We start from the raw sequence: 23,430 nt of genomic DNA, 5'->3' as shown, positions 1-23,430 counted from the left end.
AAGTAGCTGCGAAACCAATCTAATATATTTCCCCTTATCCCATAATGATAAAGTTTAGCCAGTAAGATGTCACGGTCCACTAAGTCGAAGGCCTTCTTGATATCAAGTAATACAATACTGCACACTTGATTATCAATGAAGGCCTTCGCAACAAGATTCATTAAATTTAAGATATTATGACTAGTATTAAACTTCCTACGGAAGCCGAATTGGCGGCTGCTGAAAAAATTTCTTTCATCAAGAAAATCATAAATGGAACTGTAAATATACCGTTCCAATGGTTTAGAGAACGACGCTATCATGGAGACGCCTCTATAGGCTTCAGCCAGTGAGATAGGGCCATTCTTATAAACAAGGACAACTTTACTGATCTTCATAAGATCAGGAAAGATGCCCCTGCTAATACTTAAATTATAAATATGCCGCAGCGGGGCCGTAATCGGCCCCACTGTTCTACAAAGTAATTTCATACTAATATCATAATAATCTTTGCTGCTTTTTGGATTAATACTTGTAATAAGTTCAAATGTTTTTTGTAAAGATAGTGGACCAATGAAAATGCTATCTTCTATGCGGGGGGGGAGGAATTCACGAAAACTTTTATTAGTTGTGGGGATATTAGGGGTTAAATTGACACCAAGGTTGCTAAAAAAAGTATTAAAATGATTAGCAATTTCTTGCTTATCAGTAATACGAACATTATTGTCAACTTCAAGATAGTCCATTTCCTTGGTGTGCTTTTTAACCCCCAATACCTCCCTGAAAACTTCCCATAATTTGCGCCCATCCTTTCCCGCCGCCTTAATTTGATTTTGATAGTAGATTTTCTTAGCACGTCTTATAGATCTAAAATATTCGTTACGATATGCATTGTACCTCGCCTTATTATCTTCAGAGGGATCATTCACTTTAATCCTGTATAAAGTATTTTTAAAAGCTTTGCATTTCAAAATATGGGGATTAATATAAGGTTCTTGAGGAACCTTATTTTTATTGTTTCTAATAATGACTTTGGGACAATGCATATCGTACCACAGGCAGGAATATAATTTGGGTAAAAATAATAATATTTGAATAATAAAACCCTTTCTATTCTAAAACAAAGTATTCTATGCATAAAAACACACAAAAAGCTGTTTTTATCCTTTTCCTTTTAAGAAAAAACACAAACATGTACATCCAGTAGCAGCGAATTTTAACTGCAAAGCTACTCTGTAACTAAAGTGTTTCAATGTGTCCGTCGATACTTGTTGAACTGTGATATTTACAACTAGTAGAAATGCAACAGGATTTTGTTTTTGCCAAATGTTTTCTTACTTGTTGGCTGAATTGGTTGGTTTATTAGGTTGAGTGTCCAAACGTTTCACCAATAGTCTAATTTTGACAATCATTGTTAGATATAGCATAGATTGTCGGCCATTATTATTACAAACGTTTCACCAATAGTCTAATTTTGACAATCATTGTTAGATATAGCATAGATTGTCGGCCATTATCTTATCCCTTAAGTTTTAATGTATCAGCTACTATAAACTTGATTTTCTTGGTTTAATTTAAAAAAAATATATATAAGCGAATTTGGACGGTCAATTACAAAAGATTATAGAGTAGTTTCACTACTAAAAAACAGTAATTTGCTTTTTCCTTCTTTACGTAATTATTCAATTTATAAATTAGCCAATATAGTTTTTTTTATCTCTAGGGAGATAGACCCTTTTAAAAGAAACGCTACTATTCTATAATTAGGGTTAACCCGCCTTAATGACCGTTTTACGGTTCCTTCAAGTTGAAAGGACCTCTAAATTAGAATTGTTAGCGGTCAAAAGCTTTAAAAAAATGTTAGGTTTTAGATAGCTTGAAGCTATTTTCATAATCTCTTAGAAGCTAAGGTGGAAGCCACAGCCACTAGTATTATTATTGCTGAGAGAGAGAGAGAGAGAGAGAGAGAGGGGACAATAGACTGTTTATTACACTAGCCTCGAAGTTTTATATTAACGTTGTCTTATTTCTTGTCTTAACAATTTTGATTGGTTAATTCATTAAGCTGAGTGTTTAAACGTTTCAACCAAACAGTTTAAGCTACAGAAGGGGTTATTGTGTGCATCAGCATTGGCCATTGTCTTATCCCTTTAGGTCCATGATTATTGCTACTGTTTAAGTATAAATGTAAAAATAACATTATAATATAATATTAATATACTTGACCTGCTGTTTTTATTATATATTGGTATAAGTAGCGTAGCTACTCTATAACTAGGGTCCGTTCGTCCGTCCAAACGAGACTGTCAGATAACTGACTGAATCATCGAAAATGCGTTTAGCTTATTATCAATACGCTTCTTATTGAAGGTTTGAACTGTCCTTTAATGATTTTGTAAAAGTACCCAAAGTTTTTCAGGAAACCAATGAAGGATCATGTTTATTAAACTTTGGGTACTAAAGAAAGATTAACAGTCTACTATCCTCTGCCTCCCTGTAATACACAGGTATACTTAATTTAGATTATAGAGAGGTGCGTATTCACTTCAGTAAATTATAAACTCACAAACTATTCCTTTCGCGTTCTGCCTTATTTTCATCATTAGACGTCAATTAATCTATTATTTTAGGCATATATGTATATACTTAGGCATGTTAAAATCGTCTTTGCGATTTCAAACTTAAAAGGATAACTCTGAACAGTTATGTACGATTTATAAAGCATTGCAACCTTTATGATCAGTTCATTATACGATAGTATTTTTCCCTGATTTTTGGAACATTGATTCTCAGGTCGATTTGGTACAATGTTAAACATGACATCTTCATAAATGTAAGTTAATTCATATTCAGTATCCTGTATCTAGAGAAATTTTTAATATGTTTGTATGTATTTTTTGCATACCTCTCTAACTTTCGTATGATTATATCTTTTTTTTTCTCGCAAATATGACCTTTTCCAGATGTGAAAATATGCGAAAGAAAATGCACACAAGATTGTGTATAATTTATCAGGGCAGAGACAACAAAAGATAAATACATTCTTGAAATTGTGCCTTTTGTCCTTGCAACTGCTACAAAGTCTGGCACGTGATAAAGAAAAGGAATTCCTTGGCCCATAATCAGGCCCAACAAGTACTTTTCGACAAAGGATGTGTAATCCTAAGTAAGTATTGTATCACTTAATGCTTTCAAGAATCAGACATCGACTTTAAATTGTTTTAAATAAAAAGTACACTGTACAAATTCCGGTATTGATTAAGTAATCCTCATTTAAGTACACTGTACAAATTTCGATATTGATAAAGCAAAACTATTATAGTACACTGTACAATATTTGGTAATGAGAAAGTACACTGTACATATGTCGGTATCAAAAGTACCCTCCCTTCTTCCTTAATGTTCACAGTACAACTGTACAAATTTGATTGATAAATCTTATCTTCCATAATGCAGTATCTTATTGTACGTTTCTTCATTAAAACAAAACAAAAAATATATACAGTAATTATATACGTTTGAGTAAAGAAACAACAATTATATAAATATGTAGCTTAACATTAATAATTTTTTGTCTGTAGCTAACCTCAGGACCGGTATAGTTCTCCTTTACAGTAAAGCAACCTATTTTGTGTGAAGCTCCCAAGAAAAATGGCCTCTGAAAAAAATATATCCCATCCCCCCTCCAAAAAAATATATATATATTTACCCCTAGCCTCTAGAGGTACTTTTAAAAACCCACCAATATGAGAACAGCTTTTTCCACTTTACATAAACACTCTAACTACATATTATTATGTTTACATCTCCCCACTTCCCTTTCTCCCTCTCCGCCCAATAATTTAATTACATCACTAATACAATTTAGACAAAGTTATTCTCTTCTTGGATAAAACCCACAAGAAAATGACCACTCCAAAACTGAATAGTTTGTTATGGATTTTGTCATAATAAATGTGTCATATTTCTTTGAGACAATAGACAGTTATGAAATAATGTTTTGTGAGTTTTTATCTCACAGAATTATAAATATATGATTTGTTTGATGATAATTGTCCTCCATTATTGCTTCTCTATCTAAGAGACAATGGTAAATCTATTAATATGACTTAATATGCATGAAATTCACTTGAGGGCTTTTGTCATACATTATTAATTGTCCATCTAAGAAACAATGGTATACATACTAATATGCCTTGATATGTATGAAATTCACTTGAGGGCCATTGTCCTACAATATTGATTGTCCATCTAAGAAACAATGGTATACCCATTAATATAGCTTGATATGTATGATAGATGCTGTGAGTATTGGTGCAAAAAATATGACGTAACAAAAAAAATTAGCCAATGAGAGGTCGTTATTGACCAATGGTAAAATTTATAGTGGCCTCTCATTGGCTAATTTTTTTGTTACGTCATATTTTTTGCACCAATACTCACTGCATCTGTATGATATTAACTTGTGGGCTATTGTCCTACAATATTGATTGTCCATCTAAGAGATAATGGTATACCAATTAATATAGCTTCATATGTCTGAAATTTACTCGTAGGCTATTTTCCTACAATATTGATTGTCCATCTAAGAAACAATGGTAAACCTATTAATATGGCTTGATATATAAGATATTAACTTGTGGGCTATTGACCTACATTATTGATTGTCCATCTAAGAAACAATGGTAAACCTATTAATATGGCTTGATATATATGATATTAACTTGTGGGCTATTGACCTACATTATTGATTGTCCATCTAAGAGACAATGGTATACCAATTAATATAGCTTGATATGTATGATATTAACTTGTTGGCTATTGTCCTACAATATTGATTGTCCATCTAAGAGACAATGGTACACCAATTAATATAGCTTGATATGTATGAAATTTACTCGAAGGCTATTTTCCTACAATATTGATTGTCCATCCAAGAAACAATGGTGAACCTATTTATAATATGGCTTGATATGTATGATAGTTACTTGTGGGCTATTGTCCTACATTATTGATTGTCCATCTAAGAGACAATGGTTTACCTACTAATATATTTAGCTTAACATGTATGAAATTCACTTGTGGGCTATTGTCCTACATTATTGATTGTCCATCTAAGAAACAATGAGATAGAATGATGAAAATATATATCTTAGCTTCCTTACTTAATGTCAAGTATACATTATTCTTCCAGTTTTTTAGTAGGATGGACTATAAATTAATCCTTCCCCATTATTATGCGCAAAATCTTCTTATAGAAGCCTCTAAATAATTAGATATATTCTGCTATAGTCCAATTTCGTAGTTGCTACATTTTGAGGTCTTTACACAAATAAATGATTCAAAAAAACTGTATTTTTGGGATTATATACAAAAGGGTCGGAGATTTGTTTTCTATAATTTTCCATAATCGCATGAACCTTATAAAAATAGAAACATATATGAAAACAAGGATGACAAATCAAACGGTAGAACAAACGAACAAGAACACTTGTAAGATGACAAATTGTTTCCTTGTTGCAAAGTTAAGTAAATACAGGACATACATATATCTTAAACTTGATTATAGAGATGCTTCTCTTGTTTTCCTAGGAATCATTGTTCCAAAATTCACATGAAAAAGATTTGTTGTCAAAAAAGTAAGATATAATCAAGTTTTAATTGGACATACAGACTTTCCTGCATCGGTTATAGAGTTTTCCAAATCGTACCTAATTGTTGCAGGAATCATCATTCAAAGTTTAATAACGATAGGACAATTCTTAGAGGCGTAATAAAAATATTCTTACCCTAAATGGAAGATGTTTTTGTCCGTTCAGTATACCAAGTATCACATGTCCCAAACCAGCCTAAAAATATATAATTAAAGTATTTTAAACATACTATAAAGAAGTTAAAAAGCGTGCTGTCTCTATGTCAGGCGCTTGATATCAATAATAAGATAATAGGTAACATGTAAATAAATGGCTAAACTCTGAAGCTCTGGAACGTGTCATTTGTGACATCATAAAAATAGTCTTTAAAAAATGTGAGATGAAAGGAAAAGTGGGAGAAGAAATCCCTAAAATAGAGATGGATTTAGACGTATTTTTATGACGTCACACAAGACACTTTCCAGCGCTTCCAAAACTTTTAATTATGCACAGTCAAGACTTCCATACAAAGGTTTTACAATCAACATGTTTGTTATTAGGTTGTTTAATATTCAATGTTTCATAGGCTACTAGTGGTTGCGCCCCTAACATCTTGAGGCTCTAGAGGCACCTCTAAGTCAGTAGTTATTAAAATCTTAATTTCAAGACAAAAAAAACTTACAACTTTATATAATAGGATAGGTACGAAGTTACTATTTAGAAACATTAACAATCTTTAAAATCTCTTGTATAGTTTTCCATGACTTTTAAGCATCTCACTTTGTCTGTCCGACTGATTTTTTACAAACTTACCCCTGTTTTAGAGTAGCTGCGATACTAAAAAAAAGAGGGTTAAAATAAGGAAAAAGTGCTTGGGTCACATTTTTTCTAATCCCACTAATTCAATTCATCAAAAACCCGGTAGGGATAAGTTTTTTGAAAAATAAATTATAGAATAGAATATTCACAATGTTGGACAAAATATCACCCAAAAACCTTAAAAAAGTGAAAGTCGCGGATCTTAATGGATAAGACCAACTAATAAAGATTTTTATGAAAGTAACCAAAGTTCGCAGGTAACAAATAAGGAAATATGTTTATAAAACTTTGGGTAACAACAAAATTTTTAAAATCCAAAGTAGTAATAATTTTATTATAGATCAAAAAATTGAAAGCAAGGGCTATTATAAAACTTCTCTGATGTGGTATATATGGACATAATTGTCCTTTTTAAAGAAAAATTTATTACTGGCTTGCTAACTTCAATCTCAGTTACCTATCACTACCGCTAAATGTATCAAGTAATAAAACATTTGAACTGCAAATTATTAAATGAAGCACCCTAACCAAGGCTTGGTGGGTGGCTAATTAAGGATCTGATTTTGTACAGTATACATTTAGTATATATGGGATTTTGTCGAGAATTTAAAAGATTTAAAAAAGGTTTATGTACTAAAATGTACAAAACAATAAATCTTTAAAACCATACCCTAATTCAAATATTCGAAGTAGTATTTTTGTGGATGCATTGGCATACCTTAAATCTCAGTTTTGATTTGCTGACTTAGATGAAAGTGTTCCTTCATACCGACAAATACTACACTTAACTAATGCTGGGAGGGATGAGATATTTGACTGTAAATTATGCCGGTCCCCAAAGATTTATAAGTTGGCTTGTTTGTCTGCTACAAAAACTATTATGATTGGATTGCATAAAGTAACAGTCTCTACACTCGCCTCCAAAATTATTACTCTAAGAAAGGCGTAATTTAGTTTTTTTTATCTTATCCTTAGGATCTCAACTAAACAAGTATTTTTCAACTACCAATATTAGAATTCCCCCCCCCCAAAAAAAAAAAAAAAATAGTGGATATAAATCCCTCTCATTCCAGTAATAATATAAAAAATAAAAATAGCTGATAAATAAAATACCTTATTGTAGAAACATAAAATAAAACTTTACTTGTAGAACATTAACTTTTATCTCCCTTTTAAATCTGACAAAATTTTTGACCAACTAAATTGTCATAGACTCATAATTTATTATTTAGTGATAAACAAAAAAGATAATTTTTATGTTGATATTATATCTACACAATAACTTTATTTATAAATAAAATAAAATATAATCGACAACAAACAATATCGACTTATTGCATTCTGTTTTAAGAAAATACGTCCTGGCTATAAAAAGCATTAAACCTGCTCTTAAACCTTCCCCAAAAAGAATGACCAATCGTTTAACATTAGTTATCATATACAGAAAAATAAAATAGAAGATAATAGACATATAGTTGGTTAGGTTTTTCATTTGTATTTCCGATCTTGCTAACCAATGAACTGATTGATTTCTCAAATTTAAGGAAGCTTTATTTAGGTCCTGGGATGGTTTAAAAATTTTTTACTTTATATAAATATTACATCAAATGCCTATTTTAGGTCAAAGTGACTCTTATTGTTTTCTCAAAAAAAATTTGATTAAAAATTAGGGAACTGAAGACACTGCAGGTTAAAACCAACCAAGACTTCATAAATAGATTTTAAAAGTCAAACCATCGATATATGCAACGATTTTTAATGTAAATACTACTAAAATCTACAATTGAATGTCCCCCTCCTTAAAAGAATAGAATTTAGGCTAGTAGGCTAGATATACTTTTGGTTAGGAGCGTAAATAGTTAATTGTCTGTTGATTGTAACTTGTACCTTCAAAATTAAGCATTTTATTTATTTTTAAAAGATGTTATAAACTAAAAAGAAAAAGTAATTTTTCTTTTCCTTAATTTTCCCAGACATAAAGGTAAAAAAAACCTACCCTAGTTATAGAGAAGCTACGATACTATTTTTTTGAAGGTATTGTACTTGTATAAATCAGTATAAAGCTATGTTTTGTAAAGAGAAACAGAAAAGTTGTTTATCGCATCGTATTATAGACAGATTTCCGCGGATATTAAAAAGAAAAATTAAAAGATCTATTCCTATTTTATTACCCCCGAGGGGCCGAAGGCCAGGGGTAACAACACTCGTATTAGAATTATGATTTTTCTTATAATAATCGTGGAAAATTGTCCGTAATGCGATGCTATACATGACAGAACCGGTTCTAACACAACAGATAATAATCGGTTTTAAGGCCAGACTGGAAAAGAAATTAACCAAAATAAGGGAATATTCTAAATTTGTTAAACTTAAAGTCTTCATTTCAACTAACGAAATAAAACATAAAATGAAAACATACATTCTAGTACTTTTATATGTCCACCTATGACTCATATTCTAAGAGTTAGGAGAATGCCTTGGCCCAAAAACAAGCACATAGATATCATGCACAGTTATTGATTCAAGGCAAGGGAATCAAAATGTTTGTTGTCTGTTGGTGATTTCTAAAATAAATGACCTGAGGTGGATTCTTAAAAAACATTTGCCCCACTAATCGCTTAGTGGGGCAAAATTGTTTTCGTGAAAAATCCTCCAAAATCACATAAAAAATCTACAAAAATTGAATAAAATCTTATGTTAATAACCCTTCTATGATTTTGTTTAATTTTTGTAGATTTTTAATGTGATTTGGTGGATTTTTCACGAAAAAATTTTGCCCCACTAAGCGATTAGTGGGGCAAATTTTTTTTGAGAATCCACCTCTGGTTGATGGATAGAAAAAAATCACTCTTCTTCATGGGTAGCTTTGTCTAATGGATGTGACGTCTAAGTTTAGCTTTTTTGTATAAACATAAAACCTTCGTTGTAAATGCAATGTTTTGGTTTATTTTAATCAGAAATTTTAAGATTTATATATAGATAGAAAAATATAAATTTTCTAGAATCGCTTTTTATTCAGTTTGATATAACTTTTCAAAATATAGATTTTCTGGTTATGTAAATATCCTACTAAATAATATTGCTTAAAAAAACTGTGGACAAAATTTAAAATAACAGGATTTAATTATTCTCAAGTATGATTTTTAAACCGATTAATATCCGCTGGGTTAGAACAGGTTTTCAGCCGTACTGAAAAAGCATTAATCGTATTACAGTAAATTTTCTATGAATAGTTAAATGAAAAATCATAATATATCCTTTTCTATGCGCTGAAAGCGATCTATAATACGATGCGACAAATAAAGCATAATTGATTTTTGAGGGGTCAATAAATTAATTTTTTAACCTGTAGAGTTTAAAGCTTTTAGCTCCTCTAAAAGTCATTTAGATTTTCCGTTCATCATACAGTAACAAAGTTACATTTTGCTCTAATTATTATTTATCCGTTTATCTATGATTTTGCTTTCCAAGTTTTAGACATTTTCTAGCAAATTTGAGTTGGTGTTTCAAGTACTCTGCTTTACAACACTGTTTATTACTAAATTAAGGTTGTTTAAATTTTCTTTTACTGTTTTTATTAAAATTATAGAAACAGTAGTGTTAAAATACAGAAAAGACTTTGGACTTTAGATTATATTAGTCCCCAAAGTTTTAATGGTAGGTTTTATTAAAAACTTTGGGAACTTCTTTATTAATAATTTTAATCTACTGCAGTAATTTTACTTATCCTAATGGGGAGTGTACTTCAATTTATTTATCATTGTCTTATTTCTTAAGATTCTAAAATGCATCCATAAGAATCATGTTTTAATCCAAATAGTGAAGCAATGTCTATAATTATTTCGTCCGTCCATCAAATTGAGTCACCCTGTATAGTTTTGTACTTATTCCTAAATACCTTTATACTACCTTTTGTAGTCAAATTTACTTACTTAATTCAATCCAGTGCAGTGCCTAAATGATCTTTTTAAAGGATTTTTAGAGCACCCTGTATTATGCAAGTTTTATAATGCAAGTCACCCTGTAATTAATATAGAGCTTTCTTTAAAATTTTCCTAAAAATTCATCCTTTTTATAATGGAAATTTTATGAAACACCCTGTATGTCTAAAAAATGACCCAACCTGTAGATAATATTTACCTGGGTTATACATCCTCCCCTAGTCAAATTTCTAGACTGACCCACCCTGTAGATAATATTTACCTGAGGTATACATCCTCTCCTAGTCAAATTTCTAGACTGACCCACCCTGTAGATAATATTTACCTGAGTTATACATCCTCCCCTAGTCAAATTTCTAGACTGACCCACCCTGTAGATAATATTTACCTGAGTTATACATCCTCCCCTAGTCAAATTTCTAGACTGAGCCACCCTGTAGATAATATTTACATGGGTTATACATCCTCTCCTTGTCAAATTTCTAGACTGACCCACCCTGTAGATAATATTTACCTGAGTTATACATCCTCCCCTAGTCAAATTTCGCTGGCAGCTGCCAAAGTCTATTAGATTAAGCTGACTCTTGCCTGAAAACAAAATTGGCATTAGATTTACTTTCGTGTCCCCACAAAACAACAAAATTATTCAATTTTCAACAAATTGTTTTATTTTATCTCAAATTGACATCACTTTAAATGAATGGGGAAAAAAAGTTATGTAACGGTTTTATGTGTGAAAAAAAGTTTTGTTACAAGTATCAGAAAATTGGAAGGATACACAAAAAAAACCCTAAGATTAAAGAAAACCTTTTAAAAATTTGCTATTTTGAAATAAACTCAGTTTGGACTGAAATAACTTTATTAGTTTATAGAACACACACACACACACACATATAGACATAAATAAAAAACATCTATATCAAATAAAAAAAGTTTTTTTTTATGTGAATATTATTGCAGGGGAGGGCAGAGGGATTTTATGGTTCAATGATATGCTCAAGGGTACGTTCGAATTTTCTTTATTTGCTGAATAACCTCCAACAAAAACTACCCCTGGATTTTAAGAAGCGTCTTTAGTAGTAAGCGAGATATCTCAGTACAAAAATGACAGACAAACATACTGCCATTTAAAATAAGGACCCTATCAAAATTTGTTTAGTTTCAACATAAGAATGAAGGCATAATATCTTCACAATGGCGTTAAATTGATATTATGTCAGCCGTAGCCACTATTATTTCATTCAACATTTAATATCCTTATACTAAAGTACCAGGATGACTGTTTGTCTATTTGTATGTCTGTGTGTTTGTGTGTTTTTACCGAAGTATCTTGCAAACCTCTAAACCGATCGGGTTCTCCTTAACAGGGTATTTTCTCATAGGTCCCGGGAAGGTTTATAACTATTTTGGGGGAGGGTACCACCACCCTTCCAAGAGAAATCACAATAAATCGAAATTTGTTTTCTCGAATAGAGACTCCTACGTAACATTGCAAGGTGCCGTATTATTTTTTAAAAAAACTATTCAAAGTGCCACTAGAGGCCTCTAGGGGCGTAGCCGCTAGTAATTTAATATTTTATCCAAAAAATTACATGGTAAAATCAAGAAAGTTAAGACTGCATTTTATCAAAGGCATATTAACAATATTTTTGACAGGGGATTGACTGAATATTGACTGACAGACAATGTAATAATTCTATAGAGATGCTTTGCACTAAAAAAAAACTAGAGCAATTTGTTTTTGTAAAGGAATTTCAAAGAAAAGACGAAACAAATTAAAATGCAGAGAAAAGTTTTTTGATAAATACTCATTAGGAAATGCACATTTTTTTGAGGGAAAATAGAAAAATAAGTTTGTCAAAAAAAGGGATTTATTATTACTTGGATGTTACACCATATTTTCATGTTCTCTAAGAAATTGAAACTCGTAGCGTGCTAAAATAACCAAACACCCAATCAACACCCTCCACTCCATCCCCTCAATCACTGCACTGTATGAACGAACTGCCCAATAAATGAATTCTATGATGGCAACATAAATTGACAATTTTTCCCCTGTCATAATATCCACGTAAATTCTAAATTCGTTCCAAAAAGGAGGATTTTGTGAGGGCGTATGTGCGTTTTTCTATGCGAACCAAATGATATCGCAAACCTCTAGACTTATACGTCAAAGAAAAAGCTGTCTATTTTAAGGAAGGGTATGTCTACACACTCACAGGATAAAAAATTCCCTAGAAAAGGCACACTCTCCCCAAAAAATAATGATAATGATAAAATTAACATAAAAGTTGTTCAAGAAAAAGCTCATAACATTCCTTTTATTCAAAATTGTTGCTAAATAGTATTTAGACAAAGTTCCTTATTATAAAATTTAGCAAAATAAATTTAAAAATTTAATCTAATAACTTATTTACAATAAATATACATAAATATCTTATAAGTATATCCATAAAAAGGGCATCAATAACAAATTGAAAAAAGAGCCAGAATATTTTTTTAAATAGGTTCTTTAGAATTCTAATTACAAGTAAGACCTAGACATATTCTAGTTTATAATAGTGATGCTAATATTTTTTTGTTAAATTTTGGTTCATAGAGTGAACATTATGACTAATTTAAAAACTTTACTCTTTTCTTAATAATTAGCTAATTATTTCTTTTAAAAAATAAGCAAAAGAAAGATTTAGACAAAAAACATATGTTATATAATAAAGTAATGAATATAAAAGAGTAAAGAAAAAAATAATCTTTATTAAAGGTTTATATTTTTTTATTAACATTTAATTCAATGATTTCACAATCGATTAAGAGAAAAAAAAGTTACTTAGTTCTGTTGACGGGTTACATCATTTAGATTATACAATTATTTAAAGCAGAAAGTAAGTCATTGCTTAAGAATAGACGAACATACCAACATACCATGGTTATAGAGTATCTACTAACTGGTTTAGAAAAAAATGACTTACCTAAAACCTGATCAGTGCTTGGATGTAGTTGATACATGTGGACAGTTACCAGCAGGTGGGAGCCTCCCTAGATAGATAGATAGATAGATAGATAGATAGATAGATAGATAGATAGATAGATAGATAGATAGATAGATAGATAGATAGATAGATATATAGATAGATAGATAGATAGATAGATAGATAGATAGATAGATAGATAGATAGATAGATAGATAGATAGATAGATAGATAGATAGATAGATAGATAGATAGATAGATAGTTAGATAGATAGATAGATAGATAGATAGATAGATAGATAGATAGATAGATAGATAGATAGATAGATAGATAGATAGATAGATAGATAGATAGATAGATAGATAGATAGATAGATAGATAGATAGATAGATAGATAGATAGATAGATAGATAGATAGATAGATAGATAGATAGATAGATAGATAGATAGATAGATAGATAGATAGATAGATAGATAGATAGATAGATAGATAGATAGATAGATAGATAGATAGATAGATAGATAGATAGATAGATAGATAGATAGATAGATAGATAGATAGATAGATAGATAGATAGATAGATAGATAGATAGATAGATAGATAGATAGATAGATAGATAGATAGATAGATAGATAGATAGATAGATAGATAGATAGATAGATAGATAGATAGATAGATAGATAGATAGATAGATAGATAGATAGATAGATAGATAGATAGATAGATAGATAGATAGATAGATAGATAGATAGATAGATAGATAGATAGATAGATAGATAGATAGATAGATAGATAGATAGATAGATAGATAGATAGATAGATAGATAGATAGATAGATAGATAGATAGATAGATAGATAGATAGATAGATAGATAGATAGATAGATAGATAGATAGATAGATAGATAGATAGATAGATAGATAGATAGAAAGATAGATAGATGATTTCTTGTCCATGTATTTATGAACAGTAAATTTGGCAAATTATAATTTATGTTCTAAACCATAAATAAATAGATTTACATTAGAATGGTTAAATCTGCGAGATCTTTTTCTTTAATAATAAAAACATGTTTTAATTCAAAATTTTAAGCGAAAGCCAACCTTTTGTACATTTCAAGATTAATAGGTCTTAACGGATATATGTAGGTGTAAATTGAATTGACCTATTAGTTTGAAATATTGTATAAAGATTAAAGATTCATGTTACTTAAGGTATAAACAAACATTTTGGGGGTTGCTACGGCAACTTTTAATCTGTTGGGGTGTGGGAGGGGGTAAACACCTTTACCCTTATCCTTGGAATTCACTGTGAGGTGGGCTGTTGAATGTTTAATTATTCCTTTAAAAGAGTGTAAAAACAAAATTCACAAGTTTTCAGCTTTCTGAGAAATTCTCTTTTGAAACCAATAAATCTAGAAGTCTATGGGCTATGTACATAAATTTAAAAATTTTAAATAATCTGAGAAAAAAAGGAAGCTGGCCTTCTTTAGACTAGGACAATTATGTTCATATGTAGAGGAGCAATAACCAAAAAAAAATTAATAACAAGGGTTTAGTTTTTGGCCGGTATATTAATAGATTATGAATTTTTAAACTCGCTATGGCTGCGCTACTTAGAGAAATTGATTGATTGTAGCTGCGCTACGCATATACAAAACGTCCTCTTTGTTTTATAAGCACTAATAACATACTAATGTTAACAGAAGGGCTCGGCAACCGCGCTTAAGAAACCAAATTGTACCCCCTAATAAAAAAGTGTTATAACACCCATAAAAGCAAAGCTCAACGAATTAGACATTTAGGCAAACGAACGAACATTAACTAATATAAAATATTCAAAATTTTTAACTGTTTATAACTTTCTTTTTCACCTGGACTTTCAATGTTTATTTAAAATTTGCTGACGTGCTGCTGCCGAGCCATGGTTAATGGTATATAATAAAAATTCCAGTGTAAATAAATAAATAATAAAAACAGTCTGTGAAATTTTTAAATAGTATTTAAAATACTTCTTTTAAGAAAATGGGAGCCCCACATGGTTAATTTCATGGTTACCTAATGAAGAATATACATTCTTTAATATAATGTAGTAAGGGTTTCATGTCTGAAGCTTACGATCTCAATAACTGCTGAACCGATTGGGTTCTCTATTTTGGATAAGTTTCATGTAGGTTCTATAATGGTCTAAGGCTTTTTATTTTCAGATTTGAGTCTTGGGATGGTTTAAAGCTTTGGCTTTTCGAATGCAGAGCCCCTAGATGCAGGGACGTAACCACTAGTAATATTAAATTGTATTTTTTTTTCTTTGTTGATAACAATTAAAGCATGCAACATTTGGATAAAATAATGATCATTTATATTCCTGACTTTATAAATACCAGCCATTTATGAGTCGTTATCTATAGCAATAAAAGATAAATAATCTAGTCATAAATGTGCCCTAAAATTGCGAAGCAATAACACCAAATTTGACTGATTTTGAAACATCGACGTTTTATTCAATTTTCTATAAAAAAAACATTTAAAAAAATACTTAAATACTTAACGTATCTCCAATTCAACAATAATTACCAAATAGAGGGGAAATCGGATTGTAAATTATATGTTCACATACGTAATATAACACTTTCATTAGTTGGCTCAAAACTTTAGGTACTTTTAATGATGTTTAATTGGTTGAATTATAATTTTTGACCAACAGTTTTGTCTTAAAAAGGGTAATTGTGTTTATTATAATTGGAGAAGTACATTAATTTATCGTCTATTGTCTTATCTCTTAAGAACACTGCTTGTTAAAGATCTTGTAAAATAGATAGATAGATAGACAGAAAAAAATAAGAAGGACATTTAAGGTGACAAACAGACATGCAACGTTTATATTGCAAGATATATATATTAGATAGATAGCTAGATTAAAAGATAACTTAAAAAGCTTAATAACCAAATAATAAATGAAGAAGATAGCTACTTAATTTATACATATAGCTAGATAAATATATAGATAGATAGTAAGATAGCAAGAAAGATAGAAAACAAGTGTGGAAAGACACCAAATGACATCTAGACATGCAATTTTAAATTGCAGTCATTTTCATTACATTCAAACATATAAACAGGAAAAGTGTTTTGAAAAACAAAAACCTACTGCTAGATGACAATAGATTTAAGTAGTCTATGTTGACTATTTAAAAATTATTTATTGTATATAAAAATGCCCTTGCCCATGGCTGTCATAATATTGACGTTATTAAAGCTTTCTTCAAAAAATTTTTAAAACTTTGTAGAATATTCTTAAAATGACATTAATATTATAATTTGGCCCTTTAAACTTTAAAACTTATTAGTCTTTTTTCCTCAAAGTGCCTTGTTGAGAATGAGTGTTATGTTTCTTTGTTGATTCTTTTGTGTCAGGTTAGGTTAGATTGGGTTATATTCCACTTCCTGGGTAGCCCTTGGGGTTTAGGGCACTACAAATATGGACCCAGCAGGATTAGGACCTCCTTAGGGGGTGACTCATAGGAGAGAAAAAAAATATTACTCCCCCTTTTATTAAGGAACATGGTGGGAAAACACCACCCTGCATATTTTTAAAAAAATCAGACAAGGTCGTATATAAACGCTTGAGTTGGTTGTCTATAGGGTATTACTTTAAAAATCTATTTCTTATTGAATGCATTGATGCTTTTCAAATCAAGCCAATTTTAAAGAAAACCACAATGCCAATTAAAGATATAAGCATTTTGTTATAGAAATCCTTTCATATACAGCAGCTAATTAATTCAAAAATTTCCGTTTTAGTTTAAAGTATACCCAAAAGAAAATGGTTAACGGTTAATCTTTAAAAATAACTTAATCCTTTGATTATAGTCGAGAAATATAATCGCGTTATTGCGCTATTGACAGACTGACAGAGAAGGTGAGTTATAGAAAATAATTCCAGAAATGCATGCTTATATTTTAAGTAGCATTTAGATGGATGGACATTGGATATATCTGCTAAAACCAATATTTTTTTCGCAAATTTTTTCGCACTCCTTATGCAGATAATCCAATGGAAGGGATTTAGAGTGTATAATATTGCTGTATCACACCAAAATTTAGGTAGATTACACTGTAAGACTGCTGTTATACATTAGTTTTAAGTTCCTACCACTAGATGAAAGCTCTGTACTTGTGTGCTCTGTCATTAGGGATGAAAACTAGTCATAGACAAAGAATAACATAGATTTATGTTTTTCATAGACTAATAACTAACATAGATAGACCATACATACTATGCTAATGCTATAATAAGGTGTGCTCTATCATAAGGAATGAAAACTAGTCATAGACAAAGAATAAAATAGATATATGTTATCAATGGACAAATAATTAACATAGATAGACCATGCATACTACGCTTTAGAATTGTGGGCTTTGTAATAGGCAAATAATCAATTGATTTTTGTTTTACATTGACTATTAATCAACACAGATAGATCAAATGCTTTATTCTTGTGATTTCTGTCATTAGGGATAAAAAATTATTACTGTATACTATATGTAATTTTTACTCTATGTTATACAAAATTACACCTCTATCTACGTTCTCTTTACTCAATGGAGATATATAAGCTTACATGTTTATCTATGTTCTATTTACTCTATGAAGATATATAAGATTACCTCTCTATCTATGTACTATTTACTCTATGAGGATATATAAGATTACCCTTCTATCTATGTACTATTTACTCTATGAAGATATATAAGATTACCTTTCTATCTATGTACTATTTACTCTATGAAGATATTTAAGATTACCTGTCTATCTATGTACTATTTACTATATGAAGATATATAAGGTTACCTCTCTATCTATGTATTATTTACTCTATGAAGATAGTTAAGATTACCTGTCTATCTATGTTCTATTTACTCTATGAAGATATATAAGATTACCTCTCTATCTATGTTCTATTTACTCTATGAAGATATATAAGATTACCTCTCTATCTATGTTCTATTTACTATATGAAGATATATAAGATTACCTGTCTATCTATGTTCTATTTACTCTATGAAGATATATAAGATTACCTCTCTATCTATGTTCTATTTAATCTAAGTTGATATTTAAGATTACCTCTCTATCTATGTCCTATTTACTCTATGAAGATATTTAAGATTACCTGTCTATCTATGTACTATTTACTCTATGAAGATATATAAGATTACCTCTCTATCTATGTTCTATTTACTCTATGAAGATATATAAGATTACCTTTCTATCTATGTACTATTTACTCCATGTAGATATATAAGATTACCTGACTATCTATGTTCTATTTACTCTATGAAGATATTTAAGATTACCTTTCTATCTATGTACTATTTACTCTATGACGATATATAAGATTACGTGGTCTGAATATTTACCATGTCAAATATTAAACAGGAACTTTGGAGCCAGCGCAGTAATATAGATAGATAGATAAATAGATAGATAGATAAATAGACAGATAGTTAGATACATAGATAAATAGATAGATAGATCAATGTATAGATAGATCAATAGACAGATAGTTAGATACATAGATAAATAGATAGATAGATCAATATATAGATAGATCAATATATAGATAGACAGATAAATAGATACAAAGAAAATTTTAATATTAAAGTATCCGAAAGAAAATTATTTTGAGTCGTGATTTTTGGTCCAAGGGCCAGAAGGACAATTCAAATATTATATTAGAAATCAGGGGAAAAACAAATAAACGTAAAAAATGGCTCATACCGCTGCTTTGTCAGATGTGTGAAAATAAAAATGAGAAATGCCCAAGGGTATAATAATGCTAGGTAATATTGGAATCGTTAAAATCCCGTGTTAGTTTAATTCATTTTTGACCATAATTGACTTCAGGCTATTTAATTGTAAGATTTTAGTAATGGGATGGTGTCAGGCTATTTTTAAAAAAATATTCGAATACAGACTACCTAGATGTTAGGAGCGTAGCCCCTACTTTAATATGAATTAACATTGAACTAAAATTGTTTTTGCTGTTGGTCCATTTGAGGATACAGTAAAATTTCCAACTTTAAAACAATTTAATCATCCTTAAAGCTCTGTTTTTATAAAGTAAAAAGTGAGTTCTAGAAATTTTTATGCAAATGCGTCGTGGTTTTGATTTAAATTGCTTGATAGGCTCACACACATGCATAAATAAATATCTATAATACAAAGTAGAACGATGTCTGTCTGTCCGTCTGTCTGTCTGTCTGTCCCTTAAGGTCTCGGTAACCACTGAACCGATCGGATTCTACTCTTCAGGGTATCTACCTATTGGTCCTGTGGTGGTTTTAAGCTATTTTCTTGGGGGGTGGGACACCCCCAACCCCCCTAAAAAATGAAAAATACCCCCCCCAAAAAAAAAAAAAAAATTTTTTACTTTTTCTTTTTAAATCTAAAATACGAAAAATTAGGTTGATCAAACCTCTTGGGGCACAGCCCCTAGAGGCTAGGGGCGAAGCCGCTAGTATTATATAAAGTATTAAGATTTTTTTATTGTAGCAAAGGATCTCGCTAACAGCTAAACATATATGGATCTCCTTTACAGTAAAGGTAGGGTTTTTAACTATTTTTGGAGAAGTTACACTCACCTTCCAAGGATAAATCGCCCCTAGAAAATTGGAATTTTTTCTCTTTAACATTGAAAATAGGGGGTGGGGTCCACCTTCTCCCCCCCTGCTAGTGAATAATATAAAGTAGTATAGTTTTTCTGTCTTAAGCTAAATATCTCTAAAATGCTGGTACGAATTTGTAGTACTTTTCACAGAAGCTATGTCTTTGAATGGTTTTAGGATATTTTCCTGACCTTCTAGACTTCATTATGATTGAAAAGTTTGTTCAAAGGTAAAACCATATAAAATTTTAAGGCTATTATCCGTCCACCTTAATAAGGAAAATTTTAAGCAAATGAAGAGTTCTATTTAGTCAAATAAGTTTTATTAATGTCATAATATTGTAAACTTTTATCCAAAAATATGGTCGAAATGTTCTTTCACTGTATTTCTGTATAAGACAATGGCCGATAAATTGATGTACATCCCCAATGATTAAAATTAGTGGTTGAAACGTTTGGACACTCAACTAAATGAACCAACCAATAAAAATTCCCAAAGTTGTCCAGTTAATTAATAAAAAAATGTCATTATTAAAACTTTGTGGACTATTGTAATAAACAGCTTAATGTCACATTTCTCCCTGATATGAATGCATTTTTAAAAATAAGAATAAATAGATAGATAGGTTTGCCTTGCAGAGAGAGAGATGACTATAATCTGTTTATTACACTAGTCCCCAAAGTTTTATAATAACGTTTTCTTATTCGTTGACTTAACAACTTTGGAGACTTAATTTAGATAAGTTGGTTTATTAAGTTGAGTGTGTAAACGTTTTAACCACTAATTATAATCTTCTGAAGGGGTATTCATAAGGGATGAACATCAATTTATCGGCCATTGTCTTATCTCTTTATATGCCTGCTAGCCTTGATATTTGTACCCAATATTAAATGGAGAAACTATAGGAAGATTTCAGTTCATACAAACTTTAAATTTTGACAAGTCAATCAAACTAAAGTTAGGATTTTTGAAGACACGTTGGGAAGGTACAGAGGTGGATTCTTTTTTTAAAATTGGGAAAATTGTTTTCGTGAAAAATCCACCAAAATCACATTAAAAATCTACAAAAATTAAACAAAATCATATATAAATAACCCTTCTATGATTTTGTTTAATTTTTGTAGATTTTATGTGGTTTTGGTGGATTTTTCACGAAAACAATTTTGCCCCACTAAGCATAGGGAATAATAGGAAAAAAATGAGTTCTTTTTGATAGGAAATTAGGATTCGTTTAAAGATAACACTAATACAAAATGATTCAATTTAGTAAAATTTTCCTGATCAAAAAGTTTTTCAAAGTCCTAACTAGTGGATATATAGTTTATTGTAGCAGCATATACAAAACTAAAGGACATATATTCTTCAAAAAAAGTTTCAATAGATCGAATCATTCATAAGTTGCAGTGATCTTAAGAGATAAGACAATGGATGATAAAATGAATTATAGTTATACCCAAAATTATGATTAGGGTTAAGCCGGATATCCGGTATGGCCGGTTATCCGGCCGGATACAGGATATTAAAACTATCCAGTTACAGGGTATCCGGCTGATTTTTGACCCCGAATATCCGGTTATCCGGCCGGATATCTAGTAATTTGCCGGATATCGAACGTTGGCAATATATCCGACCGGAACCGGATATCTGGCATTAGAAATTAGCCGGATATCCGATATCCGGCCAAAAAGTATCCGGCCCAACCCTAAATATGATAAATAAACTTTACCTTATGTAGATTAAAATATTGGTTACTTAGTTTGAATCAACCAATCAAGATTCAATAAATGTACCCAAAGATTTAAGGACAACAAATAATAAAACGCACTTATAAAAGTTTGGGTACCAGTGAATCTTATGGCTTGGTAAACGTTTCCACTGATTACTGTATCTTGCAAAAGGCAATTTTGTTCAACATAATTGAGAGTACTGTATATCTATTTATCCTCAAATGTCTTATCCCTATAACATAAACTTTGGACTTTTATACAATGCTCGTGCAATCAAAGGGTTGGTTGTCTAGAATAGTCCCAAGGAGTCAAAATTAGAGGAAATTTGTTTTTCTGTATAATTGGTTGTGTCTGTGTGTATATACGAATGTCAATCAGCCGTCAAATTATAATAACTAGGGGTTGATAGGGCTAGGAAAATGGGATAAATGGAAGAAATCAAAATATGACAAAATTTGTAAGAATAGCGCAACAATAACTATCTTTTAAATAATACCTTTAGATAAATATACATTTGTAGCAAACGAAACTGATTATTGTTAACAGATAATGTCAATAAACAGATCAAATGCATTATAGAAGATAAGATAATTGGTTAGGGTTAAACTTATGCTTTCTATCTCTAATAGAAGCCATGTAACAGGTATTTTCTATGAGGGATTAATGTATTTCATAGAACCTACACACTGACGGTCCAAGTAAGTTATATACAGGATGTATTATGTTGTTATTAGGGATGTTTACAAAAAAAAATCAGCCGTCTATCTTTGATAGTAGCTGAGAAAATCAAAATTCCTCATAAAAGTTCAGCAGACGGACGGAAATTGAAGTTATAGAGTAGCTTCGCTACAAGAAAGAGGTAAATCAAGGGTAGAATATAGCATTTGATCTTTTATCGTCCGGTCCCTTAAAATTAAACCCCACCCTTTTCCTACCCTTGCCCTGTCATTAGGGGGTTAAAGGTCAAAGGGGGTGTGGAACCAGGAACTTATCAAGTGGAAGGGATTACTCTTCATTTAAAATAGTTAAAACCCTGCTAATAATTAAAGCAAAAAAGTCCTAGCCATTTAAGAAATTCTAATGAACAATGTATAAACAATAAAATATTTTGACTTCAGATGACTTATTTAATTTTTATTCTAGGGGAGGCGGAGTAATTATTCATTGGGGGAGGGGGCGTGATGTACTCATATGGATGTCTGTTTTATATCTTTAGCATAAATAGATACATTGATAATGGGTGCTGGGATAGGGCACATTAAGAAAATATTTTTTGTCATATTTTCAACAATATTAGAGAGACCTTATCCTTAGAAAGAGACACACAGATAAATGACAATAATTATGGAGTAGCTGCGCTCAGGGAGTAAGGGAGGGGACAATGGATCGAATATTCATTTTTTAAGGAGTCTCAGACTTTGGGGACTGGCTTAAAGGGAATGTGCACGAATACAGCGGATTCTTACTGATTTTGGGGACTTGCGCATCAATGCCCCGCTAACTAGCTGAGCTAGTTTTGAATATGCAGACAGAAAAGATTGTTATTTATCGCTGGTTTTAACAAATATTTTTTCCCAAGAAAATGTCTTTTCATGTATAGAAACTCTACTGTGATATTTATGTATTAAATAATCTAAGAACCGCTTGAATTTAAGGGTCAGTTATAAATATATAGGGTTGAGGTAGTTCTA

The 23,430-nt window shown here is 30.6% G+C and overlaps 1 protein-coding gene across 2 annotated transcripts in view; it reads right to left on the bottom strand.

Annotated features, from left to right (window-relative positions):
* The window catches only part of LOC145330026 (uncharacterized), a 107,049-nt gene that overhangs the window by 74,203 nt on the left and 9,416 nt on the right, over window positions 1-23,430 (bottom strand). For both annotated transcript variants that reach the window (XM_080174561.1, XM_080174562.1), the window contains exons 7-9: window positions 13,342-13,408; window positions 10,887-10,960; window positions 5,769-5,828 (exon numbers count right to left, since the gene is read on the bottom strand). In XM_080174561.1, coding sequence (XP_080030687.1) covers window positions 5,769-5,828; window positions 10,887-10,960; window positions 13,342-13,408 — 201 coding nt within the window. The remainder of the gene's footprint in view (window positions 1-5,768; window positions 5,829-10,886; window positions 10,961-13,341; window positions 13,409-23,430) is intronic.

This window comes from Acartia tonsa, chromosome 10, assembly GCF_053477335.1.
Source record: "Acartia tonsa isolate MP-2025a chromosome 10, ASM5347733v1, whole genome shotgun sequence".
NCBI lineage: Eukaryota > Metazoa > Arthropoda > Copepoda > Calanoida > Acartiidae > Acartia > Acartia tonsa.
Note: the sequence above shows the minus strand (reverse complement) of the source record. Positions and strands in the feature narration are given on the sequence as shown.